Below are 13,934 nucleotides of genomic sequence, written 5' to 3' on the forward strand. Positions count from 1 at the left end.
TACATTTTGTTACTAAAAAACGTCCAGCTTGTCTTTTTTCTTTGAAAACTGCATGGCCTTAAGAGGAGTCTATTCTAATTAGGAAAAAAGTCACCTTTTCAGAAGCAGGCACTTCCCACTCCATGCAAAGTGAAGCCAAGTTAGCAAAACCGCAAACACTTGGCTAATTCAAACACAAGCTAATTTATTATTAGTGGCGCAAATTAGCCACTTTCTTTTGCTGCGCAGGTCAATGTCCACAACCATACTGACTCTGCCTGTAGGGCGAGTGTCTCACCAGTAGCTGGTGAGAAGCACAGCTCTTCTCAGCCAAAACCGAGAGATACTGGAACTTGTGCAGTGCAGTAATCCAAACCCCTCGAGTAGATATGCCCGCTTTAAAATCTGCATCTCGTAAGAAATGCCTTCAATTTTCCATATTAGGAGCTGAGAAAACAGGTCTCCTGAGCCCTTCAGGGACAAGTTCTTTGCCAAATACTACAACCACCTCCAACCACTCCACAACGCCTGAGCCCGAGGGTGGGCCACACACGACCCAGCGCTAAAGGGTTACAACCAAGCTCTCCGCCGCCTGCTTTGCCTTTAAAGAAGCCGCACACAAGCGGGCTGCCCCGGAGTTCAACTTCCGGCCACATAGTGAGAGGATGTTTTCCTACTGGAGCTGAGCCGCGGGGGCGCGCCCCCCGGCCGCGCCCTCCTAGCCACGCCCTCCACGCCCGGCCTTCGGAGCGCGAGCTCGGGCGGGCACACGGAAGGGGCTGGGCCACGTGGGAGGCTGCTGAGTGGTTCGCCTTCGCCCCTCAGCGCGCAGTCAAGCGGAGGCAAGCTCAGAGCGCACGGAGAGCGCGGTAGCGCGCGCGCGCGCGTTCTTAGTGCCCTCCCCGGTGACGTGCCTGGCCGGGGCCGCGCCAGGGCGCTGTTGCTGCCAATACAGCTGTCATGGCGTCCGAGGCGCTGGCTGCGGAGAACTGGCCGCGGTCTCCATAGAGCTGGGGGCGGGCGGCCCGGTATGGAGAGCAGCCCCGAGAGCCTGCAGCCGCTAGAACACGGGGTGGCGGCCGGGCCAGCGTCAGGGACAGGTTCTTCGCAGGAAGGGCTACAAGAGACCAGGCTTGCCGCTGGTGATGGTCCTGGGGTATGGGCGGCGGAGAGCAGCGGCGGGAATGGGCTGGGGGCGGCGGCCGCCAGCAGGAGCCTCCCGGACTCGGCTTCTCCCGCGGGCTCTCCTGAGGTTCCCGGACCTTGCAGCTCCTCCCCGGGTTTGGACTTGAAGGATAGTGGTGTGGAGAGTCCTGCTGCCGCCGAGGCGCCTCTGAGAGGGCAGTACAAGGTGACCGCCTCCCCGGAGACAGCCGTGGCCGGAGTGGGTCATGAGTTGGGTCCCGCCGGAGACGCGGGAGACCGCCCGGATCTCGCCGGCACCTGCCAAGCAGAGCTGACGGCCGCCGGCTCCGAAGAGCCCAGCAGCGCCGGCGGCCTCAGCAGCAGTTGCAGCGACCCGACCCCTCCTGGGGAATCGCCGAGCCTGGACTCTCTGGAGTCGTTCTCTAACCTGCATTCTTTTCCCAGTAGCTGCGAGTTCAATAGTGAGGAGGGAGCGGAGAACAGGGTCCCTGAGGAGGAGGAGGGCGCGGCGGTGTTGCCCGGGGCTGTTCCTCTGTGCAAGGGGGAGGAGGAGGAGGAGGAGACCGCTCAGGTGCTGGCGGCCTCCAAGGAACGCTTCCCGGGACAGTCTGTATATCACATCAAGTGGATCCAGTGGAAGGAAGAGAACACACCCATCATCACCCAGAATGAGAACGGACCCTGCCCCTTGCTGGCCATCCTCAATGTTTTGCTCCTGGCCTGGAAGGTACATTCTGCAGCTTTCTACTTCCTACAGCTTTTGGGGTGGAGGAAAACGGGGTGAGGGAGCTGCTGCATGTCAGGTGATGGCTTCCTTTCTTTCCTCATTCATCAGTCCCCTTCTTACATGAAATTCATTCCAAGACTTCCATGTTGAAAGAATATTCCCTTGTACATATATCGAAAAGAATTGCCCCTAACCTCCGTTTTCTCTTGTAGTGTTGTTTCAGCGTTCAATTGTGGTTGATACACTTAGAAACAAGAAGGACTTAGAGTATCTTTAATCTTATGATTATTTTAAACTATAATTTCCTATGTTTTCTTGCCGACTTTATCACATATGCAAAAAAGTGAAGAATTGGAGAAAGTATTCTTCAGAAGTTACCATCAATCCGTGATATCATGGACTAAGTTTTGATGGTTATGTTTAGTCTGATTTCCAACTAATGCCCCATTCGTGTGTAGATACTTAAGAGAATGGTGATGGGAAAGATGTGGCTCTTTAGACAAATTCCATTTAAGGAAAAGCATTGGTCTGAGACCCAATTACCATAACTTCTTGGTTTTCAAAGATTGTTTTCATTTTATGCATGATTTTTACTTGCCTCATTTCTTTGGCTCTCAAATGGTTTGGCATTATTACCAGTAACCATGCATCCGAATGTGTTAAAGGAGCTAAAACTCTTAAAAACTAAAGTAAGAAAAGATATATCTAAGGTGAAGGAGCAAAAAAAGGAAGGACCCTTAAAAATAGGTATGATGAGGACTCAGAGAGAGTTACCTGTAAAATGAAGTGTCGTATTTAAGCTTGCAGTGTTAGGGTGCTAAGAAGATGCATCTCACAGCACCTATTTTATTTTCAAATTGGTAATTATATTTATAGATGCAATGTTTCCTAGAAAAAAAAATAACCCAAACTGGGTGTGGTGGTGTGCGCCTGTAATCTCAGCTACTCTGTAAGCTCAACTACGCTGGAGGCTGAGACAAGACAATCGCTTGAGCCCAGAAGTTTGAGACTAGCCTGGGCAATATAGTGAGACCCTATATTAAAAGAAAAAGAAAAGAAAAAAATAACCTGGATTCTTCTGAACAGTTAGGAAGAAAATCACGTAAAGGGAATAGTGTTTATCAAACATGCCTTTATTTTCCTGTCACTAGCAAGGGCTGATACAAAAGAAATAAAATTAGAAACCTTGCCACTGTCTGGTGCATAATGGCACTGAGATGTTTTGAGTGAAGACAGTACCTGCCCTTAAAAGGCTGTCAAGCTGTTTGAGGTGGCATCATTGACTTACTTGAAACTGTTTAAGAACAAGAAATAGTAAGTTCTATGAGACAAGTGGTAGGTAAATTGTGGTAAATCTGTGGAAATGCATTTGATATTCAGAAAGGGGAAATTTTCATTTGGTATGGCATAGTCCTAGAAAGCTTCATGGGATTTATGGATCTTGAACCAATCTTTTTTTTTTTCTTTCTTTTTTAAAAAGACACCACCATTAGAGCAATTTAACAGATCTTTTAAGGAAGAGAATTTAGAATAACAGGGAAATGGAATTCCCAGGGGAGAGAAGAGTATAAACCAAAGGAATGAAAATAGAATGGATATTGTGTGTTTATATGTTTATTAAATGACAGAGGTGGTAAGTTAATGTTGGAGAATAATGAAAAATAAGGTTGAAAAGGTAAAGAAGAGCCACGTGATAGAGGCTCTCAACTGGGGAGTTAGACTTGCTCTAATGGGCCAGAGTCCCTAATCTTTTTTGTAGGAAGGAATAGCTATTACTTTCCTGTAGTCCTTTTTCTGATATAGTACTGCAGAAATTCAGAGGAAAGGGCAAGTACTGTGGTCTGGAGTATTTGGGGATAGATGCATATTAAACTGACTCATTCAATTCAGACAGATTCAAGTGAATGATCAAATATTTGGGTTCCCACTATGTGTGAGGTACTAGAAATGCAAAGATGAGGCCAGGCGCAGTGGCTCATACCTGTACTCCTAGCACTTTGGAAGGCCGAGGCGGGTGGATCACGTAAGGTCAGGAGTTCGAGATCACCCTGGCCAACATAGTGAAACCCCATCTCTATTAAAAATACAAAAAAATTAGACGGGCATGGTGGTGGGCACCTGTAATCCCAGCTACTTGGGAAGTCGAGGCAGGAGAATTGCTTGAACTCAGGAGGTGGAGGTTGCAGTGAGCCGAGATCAAGCCACTGCACTCCAGCCTGGGCAACAAGAGCGAAACCCCATCCCCAAAAAAGAAAAAAAAGGAAATGCAAAGATGAGTATGATGCAAACCTGCCTTCACGTAGCTATCTAGTGGGATGACAGACATATAAACAATAATTACAGTGCAATGTGAGAAGCTCTAATATGCTATGGAAGCCCAGAGAAAAGGGTAATTGGGGAGGGGATTATCAAGGGAAGACTTCATAGAAGAGATAACCTGTGAACTAGATCCAAAGGATGAGTGAGAGAAGACCTTCTGGGCAAAGAGAATAGTGTATTAAAAGATACTGAAGCAGAAAAGGATTTCTTCTACTTGGGACCTTCAACCTGGGTTGAATTGTGCAGCATAGGAGGTAAAGGAAATGGTGGTAATAGCAGGAAATAAAATTGACAGGTTTTGTCAGATTATGAATCAGCAAGCATGCTAATGAATTTGGAGATTATTTTGTAAATCTGTGGTTATCAGTGTTTTTTTTTTTCCTCCAGCCTATTGATGCACACAAAAACCAGTCATAAGTAATCATTGATGATTGATAAAGAGATGGATGAGAGAAGCAAAGTAGAGCAGTATTCTCAAAGTGAGCCGGGTACTAGAAGTCAAAACTATTTTTATAATAATACTAAGAAGTTATTTGCCTTTTTCTTTTTTTCTTTTTTTTTTTTTTTTTTGAGATGGAGTCTTGCTCTGTCACCCAGGCTGGAGTGCAGTGGCCAGATCTCAGCTCACTGCAAGCTCTGCCTCCCGGGTTCACGCCATTCTCCTGCCTCAGCCTCCCGAGTAGCTGGGACTACAGGCACCCGCCACCTCGCCTGGCTAGTTTTTTGTATTTTTTTTTTTAGTAGAGACAGGGTTTCACCGTGTTAGCCAGGATGGTCTCGATCTCCTGACCTCGTGATCCACCCGTCTCGGCCTCCCAAAGTGCTGGGATTACAGGCTTGAGCCACCGCACCCGGCCTGTTTGCCTTTTTCACTCTCATTCTCTCACAAGTGTCCATGGAGTTTTTCAGGCTACATGATGTAATGGCATCGCTCTGACAGTTAATGCAGTGTATGCCTCTGTACTTTGTGTTTTAAATTTTTCTCAATTTTAATTTATAATAAGGTGGATATAGATAGATATCCACATAGATGAAAGTTATTGGGGGTCCTCAATCATTTTTAAGACTGTAAAGGGCTTTGGGAACAAAAAGGTTGAGAAATGCTCTAGTAGAGAAAAATAGTAAATGGGGTGTGAAGGTGGTTGTCAGATTTCAGAGGATCCATTGATGTAGCTGTTTAGACTTTATATATAGCTGATATTGGAGCTATTCTAAATTGCTAGATAAAGAAATGACATGAAGAAAGTGGTCTTTTACTTTGATATTAGGCTAGAAGTAAGATTGTAGTGAGTGTAGCAGGAAGAATTGATGCGGATAGCGCTTTGGTTAGAGTTCTTTGCCCCCTCTCTTTGATGAGGATAATGTAGCATTCCCAATGATGATTTCATCACTGACTGGCTATAAGAAGTGAAGACAGTAACACCATTTTTCAAACCTGAGTAACAAAGATTGGTTGGATCTTTCAAAAGATAGGGAAGGTATTAAGCGAATTATTTTAGATGGGGAAGTTGATGCCAAAGTTTGGTTGTGTTTAGTTGGAAATGTCCAGTAGTGGGACATAAAAATATAAATATTCATTATGCTGTTAGAAGCATGGACTGGGTCTCAGGAAAGAGGCTGATTTTTTTTTTTTTTTCTAGAGTCTCACTCTGTCTTGCCCAGGCTGGAGTGCAGTGGGAGGATCTCGGCTCACTACAGCCTATGCCTCCTGGGTTCAAGTGATTCTCCTGTCTCAGTCTCTCCAGTAGCTGGGACTACAAGCGTGTGCCACTACACCGGCTAATTTTGTATTTTTATTAGAGACAGGGTTTCACCATGTTGGCCTGGCTGGTCTTGAACTCCTGACCTCAGGTGATCCACCTGCAAGAGGCTATAAAATTATAGAGAAAAATCAAATTGGAGAATTACTACCTAGAGTAAATATGGTAGTTCTGAGACTAAATGAATTCTCCAGAGAGTAGTGAGCAATAGTTCTCAACTTTTTTTGCCATCCCAATATGTGAGAGTGACAAATTGCCAGCAGAAACATCCTCTCCATCCTGCCTCAATTTCCCCACTCCCTCTCCTCCCCTACCTCATTCTCCAGGAGACAGAGAGAAAACAGAGGAATAAAGATCAAATTGGGGGAGGAAGGGAAGAATATTAAGGGTGAGGGAGTGAAAAACCAGCATAGGCACAATTTGAGATGTGGAATGAGAACTAGAAATAGGGCAATGTCATGAGAGTATTCAGAGAAAGATAATGTATTAAAAATTTAGTACATTACTATTGTCAAATGCAGCAGCATCAGAGAGCTGATGGAGTAGGGAAGATTCTGCCGAAGATGACAGGTGTAGGGACAAGGTCACTGAAAAGTCAGGATAACATGGAATCCTCAGTTGTCTTTAGAGGAAAGGAACAACAACTGTATTTTCTGAAGTATTGGGAGGAATGGAACAAGAAAAATACAGAGACAAGGTCACGTTAAGATAGAGAGGTTGGCCGTGTGTGGTGGCTCATGCCTGTAATCCCAGCATTGCGGGAGGCTAAGACAGGAGGATCGCTTGAGCCCAGGAGTTTGAGACCAGCTGGGGCAATGTAGTGAGACCCCCCATGTCTGTAAAAAAATAATAATAAGGAAAAAAAAGAGAGGTAGATGAAAACTGAAGCCTTGTATTTTTCAGTTTGGCAAAATAATCATTGAACTCATAAGCAGTAACTATTGAACTCATTAATAATTAAGATTGTAAAGCATTTGACGGGGTGAATTTTGTGAGAAAAGTATATTGCATTTTAAAGAAGAATCTCAGTGGAGATTATGCTTAGGAATTTGAGGCACAAACAGAAAGACTGCCAATTAGTAGCATGGATAAATTGAGGTATCCTTTAAAAACGATTAGATTATCAGTTTTGCTTTGTTTTTGGTCTTTCCCTAGTTTGCTTATGTCTGGAAATAGGAGCAGGAAGAATGACTGGTTAGAGTTATCAAGACTTGGGCTTTTCTTTCAAGAACTGACACCTGGGGTGTAGGGGGAGAGAATTAGAGAATTGAAAGGGAAAACAGCTGATCATCTCTTTTGGGAGAGGATGAAATTATTAGAAAATCAATAGACTGAACAAACTGGGAGGATTTGAGCAAAGGCATAAGTGTAGTAGTTCTGGATGAGAAGTGACAGTAAAAGTGATCAAACAGGGTAAGGACTGAGTTGAAAGTATTGGTTCAGAACTGATAGAGAGTAGGTGATCATTCGTAATCTATTAAATAGTTGGCTGGGCACTGTGGCTCACGCCTGTAATCCTAGCACTTTGGAAGTCCAAGGCCGGAGGATCAGTTGAGCCCAGGAGTTTGAGACCAGCCTGGTCAACATAATGAGACCCCATCTCTATAAAAGAAAAAAAAATTTTTTTTAATTGTAAAAAAAGAAAATCTATTAAATAGTTGAGCTGTGATAATTTAACAAATCAAGAAAGAAATCTATTACATTTAATTCAAGCTCAAATTTATAATTCTGTTTACCTCTCATTTTCAAGAGATAATTTCATCTACCTCTGTGTTTTTCCTTTTAATTGTTTTTTTGTAGAGATGGGGTCTCACTATATTGCCCCAGCTAGTCTCAAACTCCTGGGCTCAAATTACAAATTATACCAGGTAAACTTATCAAAATGTATCAAATGTATCACTTAGAATACATTTTTATTTTGCTTCTTTTTGACTATGTTTGATTTTTAATAATTTTTTAAAATCTTAGCTGTAAAAAAATGCTTTTTATAGGTATATTTGAGGGCTGTAACCCATGTAATTAGGTGTTTATGAAGTTAAGCTAGAGGTAAATAACATATATATTTTAGTGCTTACAAAGGTATTTCTTTAATAATAGAGGGAATCCCTACTTGGTTATACTTTTTTTTTTCTTTTAGAATGTTATAGGTTCTGAGGCCAATATACATACAAAAAAACTTACATATAACCTATATTATATGTTGTGATAGAGAAGATAGAGTATTGCAATATTTAATCATTGTATAGCATTTTAGTAGAAAAATGAATGCACTAATTTAAGATGCTGGAAACACATCTCCTCTCCTTCTTAACTGTTTTTGGTAGGGAATTCTTTTCCCGGTTTTTTTCTTTGCTTAGTATAAGCTGAGATTATCTCCTGTTCCAAGTCATGGGAGGGATGCTGGGGTCCTGAAGAAGGATTTTTAATGTAAAGTTGGTTTCTCCAAACATCAAACCTATAAACTGTAAAATAAGGATTCATATATTTGATTCTGTAAAATATAAAAAAGCTTAAAAAAAAAGAACAGACACAAACTAAATCAAAACCCACTAAACCAAGAGAACTATTTGCTGGATTATCTAAGGGCTAATTTCCCTTTTTTTTTTTCTTTTTCTTTTTTTGAGATAGACTGTCATTCTGTCACCCAGGCTGGAGCGTGGTGGTGCAATCATGGCTCCCTATAGCCGTGACCTCCCGAGCTCAAGCAGTCCTCCAGCCTCAGCATCCTGAGCAGCTGGGACCACAAGTGTGTGCTACCATGCCCACCTAATTTTTTTTTTTTTTTGACGGAGTCTCACTCAGTCGCCTAGGCCGGAGTGCAGTGGCACGATCTTGGCTCGCTGCAACCTCTGCCTCCTGGGTTCATGCGATTTCCGGCTAATTTTTGTATTTTTAATAGAGACAGGGTTTCACCATCTTGGCCAGGCTGGTCTTGAACTCCCGACCTCAAGTGATCTGCCCACCTCAGCCTTCCAAAGTATTAAGATTACAGGTGTGAGCCACTGTGCCCAACCAGTTTCTTTTTTATTTTTTCTGTAGAGATGTGTCTCACCATGTTGTCTAGTCTGGCCTTGAACTCCTGGCCTCAAGTAATCCTGGCTTAGCCTCCCAGAGTGCTGGGATTACAGGCGTGAGTCACCATGGCCAACCCTAATTTCTTAATTTACAAAGAGCCCTTATAAATTAGAAAAAGATGAGCAGCACAATGGCAAAATGAACAAAAGGCTATTAACAGAAAATTCAAAGTTCAAATGGACATACGCTTTTGTCTCATTATCACCTGCGAAGTGAGGCACGATGAAGGTGAGCTTTTTGCCAGGGGTGAGTTTTTTCTCTAGTTCTCCCTCCCTCCTTGATGACTTTTTTACCTCATATCCTTTCACAGACACTTCTAACTTCCATCTAGGTTATGCTTTTTCCCCTGACTTGCAGAAACATTGTAATCACACAAATTTTCTTTTCCTGAAGTAAGCACAGAGCTCTTTTGAGGTTTTCCAAGTGTGTTTATTACTTATAAAAAAGGAAAAACAGATGGTGAGCCAAAGGTTCCATCTTAGCCTCTGCCCACCTTGTTTTTAAATATAGATCCTGTAAAAAGAGATTAAAACTTCACACAATTGTGGGGTTTTGTTTACACAAAAGACTTAAGAACATTTCTGAGGCTTTCATTCCCAGTCTTTTCCAAGAATTGGTGTTGTAACTCTGGATTTGTAAGATAAGGTAGACAAGGGCTGAGGAGAGAATAAATACTGCCAGTAGGAGTTGCCCTCTAATAGTGATAGATGTGTTCATTTCTTCTTCTCCCCTTGATATGAGTAGTCTTTTAGTGAAAAACCTTCTCACTCCCTATCCAACCTTATCTGTTGAGTCCCAGGTGAAGGACATTTGGGCACAGGTGGTACTAACAATCATAGGGACTTTGAATAATAATAGTAAGTACTCAATTATTTTTGTGTCCAGATACTGTGCATTATTTTACATGCATTGTATGTTTTCTCTTTTAATTTTCTCAACCACATCATGAAATCCTTATGTAGACTGTTGTTCTTATTTTATGTATATAGAAAATTGAGGCCGGGCACAGTGGCTCATGCCTGTAATCCCAGCACTTTGGGAGGCCGAGGTAGGCAGATCACCTGAGGTCAGGAGTTTGAGACCAGCCTGACCAACATGGAGAAACCCCATCTCTACTAAAAATACAAAATTAGCTGGGCGTGGTGGCGCATACCTGTAATCCCAGCTACTCAGGAGACTGAGGCAGGAGAATCACTTTAACTTGGGAGGCGGAGTTTGCAGTGAGCCTAGATCATGCCATTGCACTCCAGCCTGGGCAACAAGAGTGAAACTCCGTTCTCAAAAAAAAAGAAAATTGAAGTGCATAAAGTTTAAATAACTAGCCCAAGGTAAGATTATCACCTACTCTAGAACCAGAGCTCTCACTCAGGATGTTTGATTGGGAAGATAAAGTTCAAGATAGCACTAAGTCTGGTGGACAATAGGTCTGGGGCAAAACAGGATGGGAGAGCCAATGATAAAGTCAGAGAAGCAGAAATAGACTTCATTATTTCTTAGATCAAATTCTGCAATCTGGTACTAGTTGCTCTTTATACAGACTCCCGTTTTTAGCTCTCTGTGCTTTATCTTACGTCTTCTGAAGTGTCTGACACTTCTAATTTCAGAGTCTCTTTGGGGTACTATGGTGAATAAACTTGACTTTCCCATTGTAGTTTATTAAATACATTCTTAGATGTTTTTCAGCAATTAGTAACTTCTTTTTCTACTGCCACTACCCTAGTTCAGGCCTTCATCTCTCACCTGGACTACCTTAGTAGCCTTCAAAATGGTCTCTTACCTTACCCTATTCTCATCTATCTTTCAAGCAATTAATGTAAAAGTTTAATTATTAATATTTTGGGGAGGAGATTTTTCAGCATAGTAAGCTTGCTGAGCTTCTTAAATATACATGGTGAATTCTGAATGGAAGATGCCTTCTTTTACTAGTAAATTTTTATATATTTTTTTCAGACAGAGTTTAGTTCTTGTTGCCCAGGCTGGAGTGCGATGGTGCAGTCTCGGCTCACTGCAACCCCCGCCTCCTGGGTTCAAGCTACTCTCCTGCCTCAGTGTCCCAAGTACCCGGGATTACAGACACCTGCCACCACACCCAGCTAATTGTTTTGTATTTTTAGTAGAGACAGGGTTTTACCATTTTGGCCAGGTTGGTCTCGAACTCCTGACCTCAGGCAGTCAGCCCACCTTGGCCTCCCAAAGTGCTGGGATTACAGGCATGAGCCACTGCACCCAGCCTACTAGTAAATCTTTTATTAGTAAATCTCACTGCAACAACATTCTTTATTGCTCTAAAACACTTTGAAGTGCTTATAAAATAAGACTTTCCTGCAAATTTAATATGTGTGAATATATCTGCAGTGTCTGACAGTTTTAAATAGGCCTTGGTCTTACTCTGAGGATAGGGTCTAAATTATGCTAAAAACTGACAAAAGTGTTTCAGAGTTTCAAAGCCTTTTTAATTTGTGGGTTGTCTCATAAAATTTTTCTGTTTTGAAATACTGATGGCATCGGAGCGCGGTGGCTTATGCCTGTAATCCCAGCACTTTAGGAGGCCAAGGTGGGTGGATCACAAGGTCAGGAGTTCAAGACCAGCCTGGTGAAGGTGGTGAAACCCTGTCTCTACTAAAAATGCAAAAATTAGCCGTGCGTGCTGGCGGGTGCCTGTAATCCCAGCTACTTGGGAGGCTGAGGTAGAGAATTGCTTGAACCCAGGAGACGGAGTTTGCAGTGAACCGAGATTATCTCACTGCACTCCAGCCTGGGTGACAGAGCGAGACTCCATCTCAAAAAAAGAAAAAAAAAGAAAGAAATACTGATAGCAAGTAGAAAGCCAATTAGATTTACTAAAAAGTCTGAATTTGAGTATTTTTTAGTAAGTATTATATTATTAGTAGTAAATAAATAGTACATACAAGAAATTAAAATGTAAAGCATGATGTGTAATAGATTATAATACATACATTTTTATTTGCTGGAGCCAGAATTAAAGGCATGTTGAAAGAATCCTTAAGTTTTTGAGTCCTTATTTTGAAAAAAGTGGGTAAAGCTTCTCTTTGATTCCCATTATTACTTCTAATATTTTCTTTTTCTTTTTTTTTTTTTTTTTTGAGACGGAGTCTGGCTCTGTTGCCCAGGCTGGAGTGCAGTGGCCGGATCTCAGCTCACTGCAAGCCCCGCCTCCCGGGTTCACGCCATTCTCCTGCCTCAGCCTCCTGAGTAGCTGGGAGTACAGGCGCCCGCCACCTCACTCGGCTAATTTTTTTTGTATTTTAGTAGAGACGGGGTTTCACCGTGTTAGCCAGGATGGTCTCGATCTCCTGAACTCGTGATCCGCCCGTCTCGGCCTCCCAAAGTGCTGGGATTACAGGCTTGAGCCACCGCGCCCGGCCTACTTCTAATATTTTCTAAAGAATAATTTCTTTACAATTTCAACTAAAAAATCATGAATACTATATATTCATGCCGAATATATAAATGCTACATATATACACACATATGCATGTAAACACTGCATATTTCATATTAGTGAAATTTGACTATTATTTAGTGGGTCCATTTTGCCATACGTAAGTAATACAAAAATAAACTGCAATATAAAAATGTTATCTTCTTTGTTCCAAACTCAACTCCCTGTTTGAATGTCAAACTAAAAATGTCACAGTTCCAAAGCAGACATCATTTTCTTCTACAAACTTATCTTCACTTGCCAAATTTCCATTGCTATCAATTGTATGGATCTTGATTTTTAGTTTCCTGAGCCTTAGAGTCAACTTTGATTATTCTTTCCCCATGATGCTCCACTTTTCCCTGGTCACAAAGTTCTATCAATTATTGATTTAAAATATGTTACAGATGATGTTTTATATAAGATTTCATTGAGTGGAAAGTGTTCTGCTGTTGTTAGAAAAGCCTGTGAGTATTGGTATAATGGAAAAGGCAATTGGCTTTGGTGTCTGATCTCACTTCCCATCACAGTACTTCTACTTACTTTGGATAAATTAACGTTTTAAAGCCTTAGTTTATTCTTTGAATGGGGTTAATAATGCCTGCTTCATAGGATTGCTGGGGATTCAGGTAACATAAAATTGAATGACAATTAGTAGATGTTCAATATATGTAATTTTCTCTCTCTCTCTTTTTTTTTTTTGAGTCAGAGTCTCGCTCTGTCACCCAGGCTGGAGTGCAGTGGCATGGTCTTGGCTCACTGCAGCCTCTGCCTCTCTGGCCCAAGTGATTGTCCTCCCTCAGCTTCCTGAGTGGCTGGGATTACAGGTGCCTGCCACCACGCCTGGCTAATTTTTTGTATTTTTAGTAGAGATGGGATTTCACCATGTTAGCCAGGCTGGTCTTGAACTCCTAACCTCAGGTGATCCACCCACCTCGGCCTCCCAAAGTGCTGGGATTACAGGAGTGAGCCACTCTGCCCAGCCCGTGACTTCTCTTTTCTAAAGAGCAGAGACTGGCAAATAACTCAATTTTATATTTTCTCAAGTATCTTCCCAACTTTGAAGAGGTGTTGGAACTCAAAGTGTGTGTTTCTTGAATACTTATTATATTGGTATTCTAATTGTTAAGCATTTAAAAACATTATTTGGCTAGTAGTAATTTTTGTACTTGCCATCACCTATATAAAGTACTTCTTATTTCTTAGTTATTGCTGAGTCCTCTGCATTTATCTTTTCCTTTGGGTTATCAAAATCACAGGTGTCAAAACCTTGGCATATCATTCTTAGGATGTTTCACATTCCTGTTTAAGATTTCACTTACAGTTTAAACAGAAGGTTTTGTTGTTACTATTTTTGGTCTTGCTTGAGTCTATTCCCAGATTTACTTTCTTCTTTAGATGATTAAGAATTACAGAATGGGCCAGGCATGGGGACTTACACCTGTAATCCTACCACTTTAGGAGGCTGAGGTAGGCAGATTTAAGC

At 42.1% G+C, this 13,934-nt stretch overlaps 1 protein-coding gene across 13 annotated transcripts in view; it reads left to right on the forward strand.

Moving 5' to 3' along the window:
- The first annotated feature begins 915 nt into the window (after positions 1-915).
- The window catches only part of MINDY2 (MINDY lysine 48 deubiquitinase 2), an 84,939-nt gene continuing 71,920 nt past the window's right edge, over positions 916-13,934 (forward strand). For all 13 annotated transcript variants that reach the window (XR_012414995.1, XR_012414996.1, XR_012414997.1 and 10 more), the window contains exon 1: positions 916-1,852. Coding sequence is in view for 8 of the 13 variants with exons in the window: in XM_065547971.2 (XP_065404043.1) it covers positions 1,010-1,852 (843 nt within the window). In the remaining 5 variants the exon portion in view is untranslated. The remainder of the gene's footprint in view (positions 1,853-13,934) is intronic.

The sequence above is a fragment of the Macaca fascicularis genome, chromosome 7 (genome assembly GCF_037993035.2).
Source record: "Macaca fascicularis isolate 582-1 chromosome 7, T2T-MFA8v1.1".
Classification (NCBI taxonomy): domain Eukaryota; kingdom Metazoa; phylum Chordata; class Mammalia; order Primates; family Cercopithecidae; genus Macaca; species Macaca fascicularis.